Below are 12,907 nucleotides of genomic sequence, written 5' to 3'. Positions count from 1 at the left end.
TCCTTGCTGTATCCTTAAGAATACCATGAGATGACGTAGGGAGGCCTTGGGAAGACTTGAGTATAAAGTCATGCGTTTGAATGGTGTTTCCGACGGGAATAAGGAGATCACGCCGAATTTTAATTTAATACCAACTGGTAAATGTACTCTTAAATAAAATGCAAGATCGCAGTGGTGCGTTATACAAGAATCAATTGCAAATGAAATCTCTGGGTGTAGAAAACAAATCGTAAACTATTTGCGTGGATTGAGATCGGACCTTACTATTTCAATGAATAGTTAAATAGTTATTAATGTAGAAATAATTTTCTATAGTTCCAGGTTTTGAAACGACTACTGATATATTAACCGGAGCAGATTTATTACGTGATAAGAATACATGTGGAAAATTTAGTATCCTTGCCGATGTTTTGCACATACGAACAAGTCAATTATGCTTTGACAGTTTAGATTACAATTCAACAATCAGTCCGTTTAAATCGAAGTAATGCACCAACACATTCAAAACAGGATGGTCGAGGCGGAGAGAAGATACAAAGCTAGGTTTTTGAGAGGTCGAGCTACGATTAAAAGATTCCAGAAGGGAGATATTGTAATAATAAAAATATAACCCCAGAAATCGGATTAAATCCCTATATTTAAAATTTTGTGAACTATACAAAATCCAGAAAATAATTGAGAATGATTAATATCTTGTAAAGTGATTTTAGACCGTGGATGACTTCGAAATGTGGCACATGACCAGCTACGAATGTGGCACATGACCAGCTACGATGAGACTTCACAGCATCTGAGGGACGACACAGAATTACTAAGCAAGCAGTTAGGTGGACGGTTCGCCTACCTAATAGTTATCCGGTGAGCGTATTTCATTTTGTTCAAATTGCTTCATTCAAACGCATTACCATTAATCATTGCTAGCAATGTGATTGTCTAACACTTAGTTTGAGATATATTACTATAAAAGATGCATTTGGCGTGCGGATCCGAACCATAACAAAAAAAAAAAAAAAAAAAAAATTGTACATGGGTGGAGACGTCTTACGCCAAACAAATAAAAAAAAAAAAAAAAAAAAATAGAAAAAAATATTTTATTACATGGGTGGAGACGTCTTACGCCAAACAAATAAAGAAAGAAAAAAAAAAAAAAAAAATTATGTAGACGGGTGGAGACGTCTTACGAAAAAACAAAAAAAATTGTACATGGGTGGAGACGTCTTACGCCAAACAAATAAAGAAAGAAAAAAAAAAAAAAAAAAAAAATTATGTAGACGGGTGGAGACGTCTTACGAAAAAAAAAAAAAAAAAAAAAACAAAAAAATATTGTACATGGGTGGAGACGTCTTACGCCAAACAAATAAAGAAAGAAAAAAAAAAAAAAAAAAACAATTATGTAGACGGGTGGAGACGTCTTACGAAAAAAAAAAAAATAAAAAAAAAATAAAAATAAAAAATAAAAATTGTACACGGGTGGAGACGTATTACGCCAAAAAAAAAAAAAAAAAAAAAAAAAAAAAAAAAAAAAAAAAAAAAAAAAAAATGTAGGCGGACGGAGACGTCCTATGACATATGTTATGAATGTTCGTGTGACGCCCCAAAGCCATAAGTAGATTCAATAATTGGACCTGATATTATGATTTCGTCTCACGATGAGTCGTAATAAACAACGTAACCCATACGACAACAACAAATTTGTTAACCATAACTATAACAATATAAAGTTATCAAGGTTTACTGTGGAAGTACCTAGACTACATAAGTATCTCTCTGTTATCACAGAAAACAATGCAGAGCACGCATCAGTATAACCGTATCGGCATGACTTCGGATGATGAAGCATCAATTCTTGAACCTGGCCCATACTCTACGAGACCTGCAACGGGTACGAGAACATAACGAAAGCTAAGCAAGAGAGAACACATCACCAGGCAGGTGCAGAGCACGCACCGCCTGCCAGAATGGCCGTATCGGCGCAAGCAGCTTCAACGACGGATGCAACATGGAAATAACTGGCACCAATTATTATAACACCTTATTGGTCGTCGTTACTATTGTTAAAAGTAAAACGAAATCAAAGAGAATAGAACTATGTTTGAATTCTGGTTTAAATATGACGTCTGGACGCACGACAGCGGACTGCAGAGTTCAGCGAGTACGGATCATAAAGAATGTGATTATGAAGAACCTTCGAGAAATACAAGAACATTTAGAAGACTTGAAGTTTCATTTTAAAATATCTGGAACGTACTGGAACGTACTGAAATAAGTGACATTAGAGACGCCAGCGAGGCTGGCGTCCTGTCTTTAAAATAATGAATTTATAATAAAATCCGATATATATATATACACCAGCACTAAGACTTATTTGGTCCCTAATCTTCAAGCGTACTCAACGGTTTGTGTGTACCTTGTGTGGATATGAAGGCGTTCCTCTGCTTGTAGCCGTCCACGTAGTTAGCGTTGATGTAGTCGGAGTGAGGGTCCTCGTCCACCGTGGACAGCACCACGCGCGAGTGGTCGTAGCACAGCACGTCCGTGTAGCGGTTCTTGGACAGGTTCGCCGGCAGTCTGAATATATAGCTAGCATTATTATACATATCAGGAGATATAAGACATTCAATAGTTCCTTTAAATTAAATTAATATTTTTCGGCGTATTTTATTATTTTCAACTACATAATTCCGACGTGTCGGTTACTTTGCAGCAGCCGGGGTCGCGGGCGGACCAGATGTCGATAATAAAATACGCGTAGTAATCCGAAAAATATTAGTTTCATTTTAATGCGATAGTCTTTGTTCGTCTCTGAAACAAATTTACTGAACGGATTTTGATGTAAATTTCCACTGTTGCAGTTTAAATGTCAGAGTAACATATATATAATAATTAGAAAGCAGCTTTCGTTCAAGACTGACACGACATGTAAGTTGTACTTTGTATTAAGTCACGTGTTACAGACGACAGATGGCGCTGGCAGTTGGTGTACTGTGGAGTGTATGTTATTCAAGTTGATATTACTATGCCCTGAAGCAAGCAAAAAGTATTTAAAAATATACGCCTCTCAATGACGTCATAATTCCGTGATGTACCTTATACTATAACTTACTTGGCGTGATGGAAGGTCCCGGTTAGAGGTCTGGCCCGTATCTCGTCGTACTCGGCGCAAAGCCCCCTCCGGCCGAGCGAGCTGACCCTCGCCAGTATGGCGGCCGGGGTCTCGGGTGTGCCGCCCCCGCCGCACTCCTCGTCCGAAGCCCCCGGAGACGCCTCGCCCGACGACCAAGTGCCGCGAGCTGAACGTAACATGCGACAGGTTTTAACATATATGAACTAATTATCATTATACCTTCAACGGGTTTGTCCCGTATCCTTATACCGAGTTCGCATCCTCACACTAAATACGGAGCGTTTGCAGTTTATCATTCGTATACTATCGCGTTCGACAGTAGTGGTGTAAGTAGCCCAACGAAAAACAGAAAACTTTCCGTATGAAGTATGGCGATGGAAATTCGTGGTAACTGATGTTGGTGAAAATTTTAAAATATTGTATCAGAGCAGTCTGTTACGTTACAAAAGTATTCTCAGCTTTGATATTTTAAAATCTCGAATATATCAGTGACACACAATAAAAAAAATATACAACAACGCCTGGATACATCACTATTTTACGAAGCAATATGTAACAGGATTTAAAATATAATTAATTTTGTAATTTCTGACCAACGTTGGAGCCAATATTGGGTCCAACCGTACGATTTTTATTTTTAATATTGACGTAAGAACGTCAGTAATCGCCAATAGTGGCCCATCGTGGACCAATCATTTAATATGTTTATAATAAACAAAATTGACTTTAAAACAATTTTTTTATCGACCTATAATAGTATCTAAATATCCATATTTAAGTCAAAACCAACCTCAAGTCGATCTGGCAGTAAAGGAATATTAAAACACAAACTACATACGAATCAATCACTTCGCTTACGAATATTTCGCTCCGTTATTAGCGACGTCTCATCGGAACACAATATCACGCCCCTTACAGTGACACGAGATAAATAAAAAATACATTACAATATTTTGAAGGTATCCGGGAACAAAAGGACTGTGAGAAAAAAATAATGCTCACAGGTTTATAATCATAACAAAATCCCCACTAATTTTTTAATAATATAATATAAAATTATCCACAGCTTCTTGAGCAGTTTTATTTCAGTATCTGATATAAATATTATTTATATAATTTATTTACAATAACCACACTAACAACTCGTATTAGTGTGACGTCATCACCACTCAAAACCCACAACCAAACGGATCGAAACACGAGGGACAAACACGTGAGATAACTATTTGAACACGATCATAGAATCAATACAACTTAATAATAATACGATCTCATTTCGATTGCAACTCGATCGTAAAACATAACCGTAGTAATCATTACTATTTATTACCGTACGATTTTGTTCTATTTACCGCTTGCCCCATTTGTAACAAACTTATTACGTCACATACCGTTTTCTTTCTTAATTTCGTTCATAACAAAATGTATCTTCTCTTTTCTACTAATAATGATATATACATGTAAATATCCGTCCAACGTCAATGTATGTCAAGTATGATCGATTTGTTCCAAGTAGTATAATGAGGTTCGATCTAAAGAGGACTTATATAAAATTATTACGGCATAATTTTGGCGGGAAAATAAAAAAAATAACATACAGATAATATAAAGTTATACACATATATATATTAATATAATTTTATTTCCAACTCACTTATTAAATCCAAGTCGTCTTCATCGCCGGAATTTATGTGTCCTGTCTTCATGTCGCCATTGTAGCCGTGTGTGTGTCTGAAATAATATATAATAATTTATATTATGTACGGAAAATAATATAAACATATATTTTATGTTTTAATAAAAATTATTCATTATCTATATAATACTATGTTAAACGAAGCGTTATGTACTGCTCGTTTGTCATTCAATAGCCTACATGAATACTATTAATGTGATGATATTAGTGAATAGAAAAACCGATAACGTTCAGGTCTAGTGTGACGAGCGACGCTTGTGATGGATATACTGATACAAGGATATATATATATATATGTCTGTTGGATTTGTAATATATACTGCCGGCCAAAAGTTTGAGACCACCCTCATCAAAGAATGAAAATGAAATACAACTCAAAAGAAATACGACGCAAGAGGTTAAATTAATAATGAACATACTTATACATACTTCCTGCACATACCTCGATGAGAAGAAAAAAATAATTTACATTAAAAATGCCGTTAATATTTAAACAGATTTTTCACCAAAAAAACCCTCCCTTGCTTTACTTTACTTTTTTCACTAGTCTTGGCATACGACCAATCAATTTGTCGATTGTCTCTTGTGAAATATTGCTCCAGCTTTCTTGTAAGGTCTTCCACGTGTCTTCTTGCGAGGAGGGGCAACAACTGCGTACATTTCTATCAAGCTCTTCCCACAAAAGCACGATCGGGTTGAGATCCGGGCTCTGAGGGGGCCACACCATCTTTTTCAACGCCCCTTCTGTTTCTTTATCTTCTAAATAACCCCTGCATAATTTTTAAATATGTTTAGGATCATTATCTTGTTGGAAAAAAAACTATTTCCAATTAATCTTACTCCAGACGTAACGGCATTTTTTTTTTGTAGTATTCGTTTATACCGCTCCTTTTTCATAATTCCTTTGACTTGTACCAAATCTCCGGTTCCATAGCCCGAGAAGCATCCCCAGACTATAATGGAACCACCACCATGTTTGACGGTTGGCACCACACACGTCTGACATCATCTTTTCCTTGGCGCTACATCGAACAAAAATTCGTCTTTTAGATCCAAATATTTCAAATTTAGATTCATCTGTCTAAAGAACTTTTTTAAAGTCTTCTTCAGTCCAGTCCCTATGTAGGGGCCCACTGCATCCGTTTGTTTTTGTTTTGTGGCCTAAGTAGTGGTTTTTCAACGGCAACGCGACCAAATAAGTTAGCATCTCTCAATCGTCTCTTTACTGCAGTCAGTGACACAGCTTTAGATCGGGATTTGTTCACTTCAGCGCGGATTTGTGGTGCTGTTAGGCGTCTATTCCGCTTGCTGGTAACGACGATAAATTTATCCTCGCTAGAAGTGGTAGCTCTCGGCCTTCTCGATGGCAAAGATCTCGATAACTGCCAGTCTCCTTGTATCGGGCTATTGTGTTATGAACACAGGTCTTCGACAACTTAAGTTGAGAGGCAATCGCACGTTCAGATTTGCCTTCATTATGTAAAAAAACTATGACACAACGAGTTTCACTGCTGATTTCGCGCACTTTACCCATATTAATGTCTTTACTTTAACACTATCGAGGTCAGACTAACCAAGATTTAACTTTATAAAAACTCAGGTAAAAAACATGTTTTAGAATGCTAAAATAATCCTGAATTTCTTTTAACTTGAAACAAAACCAAAATTGTTAGCAATGAGCAGCTCATAAAAATATTACAATGACTCTACCACCTGGTCCGTGCGCGGCACTCAGTAATGTTTTGTAACAATAGACCTTTATAGCATCATAACTTATAAACATACAAAAAGAATGACAATAATTAGTAGCACAATAACAATAGAACATACATTCATTCAAATTAGCTATTTATCATATGCAACTTTGAAATATTTTGTTGTTGAAAAAGACTTTTACAAGTGGTCTCAAACTTTTGGCCGGCGGTGTATATCATCATAGAAATCTCGTCAGTATATCATGTGCCATATCTATCACGCCGCACGTGAGAATATTCATACATATATCGGTCACCTCAAAGAGACAAGGGTAATAATGATTAATTGAATCACTGAAACATTGAATATAATGAAAACTATACTGGAAAAAAGATCGTAATAAGGGATATAGCGTTAGAAAGAGACGGAGATACATATATATATAAAGACAGGTAGTTTTATTTACCTCAAGGGGCTCGGGTCGCAAGTGTACGGCGCGTCGCTTATGTGCATGATGTCTTCTCTATCGTTCATGACACACGACACATCCGCATCTATTATACCTAAGATTATAAAAACACGATATATATTGTATTATACACACAATGACTTCAATCAAATCTGTTCATAATAAAATTATATCTTCACATCATACGTAACGCGTGTGTGAAATTTTAATATATTAGAACTGGCCGTTTGAAACGAAATTGATTTTAAACATTATTAGTACGTGGTTAACTCGATAATATCAGTTCCATAGTTAACGGAAACTATTGCTTGAACGCTCCCATGTATTAATGTTTGTATTAGATACGTTATATTTATGTTCCATATTGCTTTTCCTTTCTGCTGTAATGATCTTTTAAATTTCTATTTCATATTTTTTTGCACAGCTTCGTACTTTTAACTAGTACATAATTCACTTAAGCATTAAGCTTGTATTTGTGCAACATTTGTGTGTGTGTGTGCACATGAGATAAATGTTCAATATTCAATAGTACGAATGTGAACGCAGAACAGAACAGAGTCATTAGTTTTATAAGATTCTTCAAGTTTGTTGTTTTTTTATATCGAATGATATTATTTTTAATTTGCATTATGACTCGCGCCTTTTGAAGTCTTGCTGAGAACCTTTTAGGCGAGGATTTAAAATGACGGTGAAGCACTCGAAATTATTAAAAACGTTTCTTTTCTTAGAATCCTATATAAATTTATGATATGTTTTAATAAAATACTAACATTCGGATCCGACTGACTTCGCTTGGTTATATTTTTAAATTCAAATAAGGTAATTATTTATCTAAACATCAGTCATAATCTCATAGATTTACAAACGCACAGACAAAATAATACAAATTATATTATATATACATATATATATATATATATATATATATATATATATATATATTTATATATATATATATATATATATATACTTTTATAGTTCTTTTCCTTTTTATTATTAGGTATAGCATTTATATACAAAACATAGTAAGTGTGACCTGAAAATACAAACTAACCTAACGTGCAAGTTACATACAAACGCCTAGACGAAATATATAGCAATCGATAAAAATCAAAAAGGATAAATCTAATGAAGATGATTACAACAACACAAAACTTAGTAAACAGATTTTTCACTTACCATTCTGTGTCTTGATGGGTGGTATATGATTAGTAATCACATAGTCATCAATGACACCGTCCAGTTTTGTGTTCACGTTGTTCGTGTAACATTTCCTGCAGTGTTCCAGCCTGCAAGTCGGACGGTGTGAGTGAGGATCGTTCAATAGTATTTTAGTGCGCGTGTCTGTTTGTGTGTAAGATATATCAACAGTTACAATGTATGTACTTTATCGACTAAACTGAGAACATATTATAAATGATACCTGGACATAATTATTTGCACCCACTTATAAATACCGACAACAATCGGGTCCGCGGGAGACGGCTATAGGAATAATAATATATATGTAGGAACTATATAATATGTATATAATTGTATAACTTAAAGAAATAAACTGTATCCTTCCATACATTATACATATTGCAAAGATTCCATGGTATGTTATATGACTTATAACCGACTTCAAATAAGGGAGGTTAGTTACATATAAATATATTTTATGGACCTACTATATTAATAATATTAAATCATTAGATAAAATAAAAAAAAAACCTTTAAATTTTCTTGAGATTGTGTAAGAACAACGTGGTCGAGTATATACTGGTATATCCAAACGAGTATGCGTCTCATCTTAAAATTAAACTAATCTTATGTCTCTGACATGTATAAATAGAAACTATTGCTTACATAAATATAGATATTTTTGATACAGTGTTCGTCACAATAAATTAAAAAAAAAAAAATTAAATGATTTCATTATACGACATAGGATTTATACTGCAAAAAAAATTTAAATGGCCTTAAAACATTAGTTCAGAATTAATATATGTGATAATTATTATAAAAAAGAGTATACATAAAAACACAATTTCTATTCAAGTCGGCGAAACATGCGAGTTGATTATTATATGCCTACCAAAAGTTTGCATCGTCACACTACGCACTCATCGTTTACAGTTTCCGTTCATAAAACATTCCACGTTACAGCATTAACGGAGGTTACGGAATGAGAAACGACAAACGCTTCGTATTTAGTGTGACAACGCACACTTGTGGTATATATAATAAATCGGAAAATATAACAGTAAGATTTATAATTTTCATTTATCTTAATTTCATCCAAATCGGTTCAGCCATGCCCGTATAATCGGTTCTTACACTTATCACTATAAAGGTAATAAAAAAAACATTATTCATACATAAATTTGTATATACATACATATTATGTAAATTGTCAAACAAATGACTTTTTAAATAGTAACGTAGAATATTCATAACTTTTATATACGAGATAAATACGCAATGCGGATCACATAGAGAAGACATTAATTATGAATATTGACTTTTAATATAAAAAAAAACATTATCCCCATATATACGTACACATTGCTGTTAAAATATTAAAATATTCCATGCTTCATAATAACGTATGAACATATAATGTGAAATAAACTATTTGTAAAATGACGGGAGATGAAAAACTATACGTATGTAACGTTATGGTATAGTTATTGACGAGTCGTTATGAAGTAAAGAGTTAGTACTACAAATTCAAGCCACAACTAACATAGATTATTTACTAATTGAAATGATATTACTTACAATGAGTATTAAATCAACAAGCCATTACTTGAGTCGTCAGGTATATTAAAGGCTCACTCACCAGGCTGCGTGGTCTGGTTCTAATTGTCCGCCCAGTTGTTTGGGCAGACTGGCCCGCGGCACGTGGGCGCCCAGTTGCGGGGCGCTCACCGTGTGCACGCGCTCACGGAGCTTCTCGCGCACGAACAGTCGGAGGATACGGAACGGAGCCTTGAACCACAACGGTGCCGTCACTATTAACACCTTTTTCAACTTAGCAGGATAACCGCCCTGTGTAATTAAAACGAATCTCAGTAGGTTGTTGCAAATGTAACGCAAGTATAGTCTAGCTCAATTCATTGTTATATCTAAGGTAGTGACCTCAACAATTCGCCTGGTGACGGATTTATAAGAAGAGAAAAAGAATGCAAAATTCAATTATCGAAGGTATTAACAAGTGAAATATGAACGATATGCCTTTTATCCACAAATAAATGTTTTGAAACTTTAAGCGTGCTTACTCTAAGTTTCAATGGTTTTTAGTTTCAAGTTGAGTTAAGCATACAAATTTAAAGGTCATAATATTATGATAAAATTATATATATACGTATGTCTATAAGTTTATATGTGTCCTATAAAAGTTGCATCTGTTTGAAGGAACCTACAATCTCTCTATAGGAAAACCCGAACCAAATAAGTCAGAGGAGGAACATCACGGACATTTTTCCTAGAAATTCTATCACAGTCGATGCTCGACCGAGTGTCTTCTCGGTAATGTTATACGTAGAGACGATGACTGACTCAAAGAGTTATTCCATTGACCTTAAACCAACGAAACTCCTTCCATTATATACGATTATAATTTTATTTACGAAAAAAATCGATAAGACTAAAATAGAATACGCAAAATCCATAGCCATTTCGCTGATACATTTGAGACTACATTTAAGATATATTATAGGATACATTTAAGACTTGAATTATAATCACCGTAGTGACAAATTCAAGTTACAGTTAAGACGTCGAGTGGAGCGAAAGTTATAAACTTTCTATGATATATTAGGCGCATATTAAAACATCCGTCTACCGTACAGAGACGAGGCTAGCCAATAAAGAACACTTTCACCCGTACTTTTATAATGTACAAGTGAATTATGGCTAGACATTACTTAAAAATCCCCTTTGATGTCTTTTCTTCTTCTTTTTATTCGATTATTTTTTAGAGTCTTTACCTTTACGTGCATTTAAAAATAATGTGATATATTTCCATTCAGATATATGTACATTGAAATCTCACTAAAACATTTAGAGTGAGGATAGTCAACAAAACCAGCATTCCGTAACGTTTTAAAAATACAATCAAACGTTACTCATACAAATACTCGATGATTTGAAAAAGGGCGATCAACGAGTTGATGCTTATCATATAAATAAAAATTATCACAACTACTGGGACGGGTGAAAATTATAAATTATATGAAACGGTCCAAAAGATAAAAACCGCTATGTCAATGAGGACATAGACGGGGCTCTCTTCATACAGGATAACTAAATTAAAATTTTATTAATTATACCTTAGGCTTAACCAAACCTTTACGACTAAAATGTTCATCATTTATTTTGTTCAGAGAGTTTTCACTTCTAAATTACGTATTAATGAACGAGCAATTTATAAATGAAACTGTTCATATATAATGTGCTCTTTCAACGGATAATCAAGAACTTTATACGTCTGATATATATATAAACGAGGCTATACTAAAATTAGTCAGAACTAAATGCAGCCAGGCGTATAAATATCGTTGGATATCGATTGCTTTGAAGCCAGCCGTGAGAGGAGTTAAGTGCATCGTATTACCTACTTAGGGTCAATAAAACCTACGTATCCGACAATTTTGGGGTGAACAAACAGACTTGGGACGACAAGAAATTTAAGGGTGCGAGGTCAATGACCTCAGTTTCGGTCCCTTCGCGTATCAAGTTATGATTTCAATGCAAAATTAATACGCTTTAATTAAATTCACATTCTTATAACATAACCATACATCACAGTAACGCTGTAATGTCCTCGGTAAGGTCTTAAACCAGACGAATCAGTGACGTCCCTCACTATAAATATTAATTAAAGCATACACAGCCAGGGGTTCCCAAACCAGCTCGTTATGCACAGACGTCGGGACGAGACACGTCACGGAACCACGTTATTTCAACGATAAGGCATTAAACCCGTTATAAACACAACGAAGGCTCAATGAAAGCTTATTGTTCATACATAAATAAAATTATCTAATATCATCGATTATTTATAAAGTCCCTTTAATACAGTTATTTTTTTTTTATAAGAGCTGTATATGAAGTGACCTTATGACATAGGTTGGTAACACCTGGCGCTGCAATCTGTGTACCGAGATATATCAACCCTTCCTTATATTATTGCAATACGATATGTCTATACTACGTTGGAGAGGATAGTTTTAGAGTTGTTGATGTATGGAACAGGAATTATTTTAGGGTCTCAGCTTTCTTTCTCATGAAATAATTATAAAAAGAAATTTTAGCTTATTTAAAACTGATTTTTTTGTTAGTTTTATAATTTTATAAAAAATCTAAACATTGTAGTGGTATTCCTCATTTTAGTTCACAATATACACAAACCATACTTCATGAAAATTGTTGAGCGTACCAAACTATCTACTGTATAATACTACTAAAAGAAATTTAGTTTTCATCAAAATACAAGAAACACATACAAATTTGTTAAAATTACAATTTCCATAGACATTCTGATTTAATATTAACGAAGCGGATTTGCTACAGTCTAGTTGAACTTAATCCTATTATATATTGAAGCTACGTAGCGAGACAAACAATCCTACAGTGAACTGTGAGCTGATCTCAAGCTGCTTCAAACGAGGGCTCTTCAACACTCGGTACATCCGTCGCAACACGTCTATGCATTGCTTACAACGAGATGACTGCAGCTGAGAGATTTAGAGAATACAATGAAACACAATTAAAATTAAACGCATAAACTGTACTTCAAAACATTATATTTTGATTGTGACTCAAAAACAAATTCTATTTAAATTTGGGTCGAACCCGGGAAAAATTCTTTAGAAAAATAATATTCTAGAATAGAAAAATTTCTACGACATATTCCCCCGACACTAGCCTTTTTGAA

At 34.3% G+C, this 12,907-nt stretch overlaps 1 protein-coding gene across 2 annotated transcripts in view; it reads right to left on the bottom strand.

Moving 5' to 3' along the window:
- Positions 1-12,907, bottom strand: part of LOC116768246 (tyrosine-protein phosphatase non-receptor type 9-like) — a 46,364-nt gene that overhangs the window by 4,900 nt on the left and 28,557 nt on the right. For both annotated transcript variants that reach the window (XM_032658921.2, XM_032658922.2), the window contains exons 5-10: positions 9,809-10,017; positions 8,164-8,273; positions 6,982-7,078; positions 4,779-4,855; positions 3,104-3,290; positions 2,408-2,568 (exon numbers count right to left, since the gene is read on the bottom strand). In XM_032658921.2, coding sequence (XP_032514812.1) covers positions 2,408-2,568; positions 3,104-3,290; positions 4,779-4,855; positions 6,982-7,078; positions 8,164-8,273; positions 9,809-10,017 — 841 coding nt within the window. The remainder of the gene's footprint in view (positions 1-2,407; positions 2,569-3,103; positions 3,291-4,778; positions 4,856-6,981; positions 7,079-8,163; positions 8,274-9,808; positions 10,018-12,907) is intronic.

This window comes from Danaus plexippus, chromosome 19 (assembly GCF_018135715.1).
Source record: "Danaus plexippus chromosome 19, MEX_DaPlex, whole genome shotgun sequence".
In the NCBI taxonomy this organism is placed as follows: domain Eukaryota; kingdom Metazoa; phylum Arthropoda; class Insecta; order Lepidoptera; family Nymphalidae; genus Danaus; species Danaus plexippus.
The sequence above is the reverse complement of the archived record's forward strand: the minus strand, read 5'-3'. Positions and strand labels throughout refer to the sequence as shown.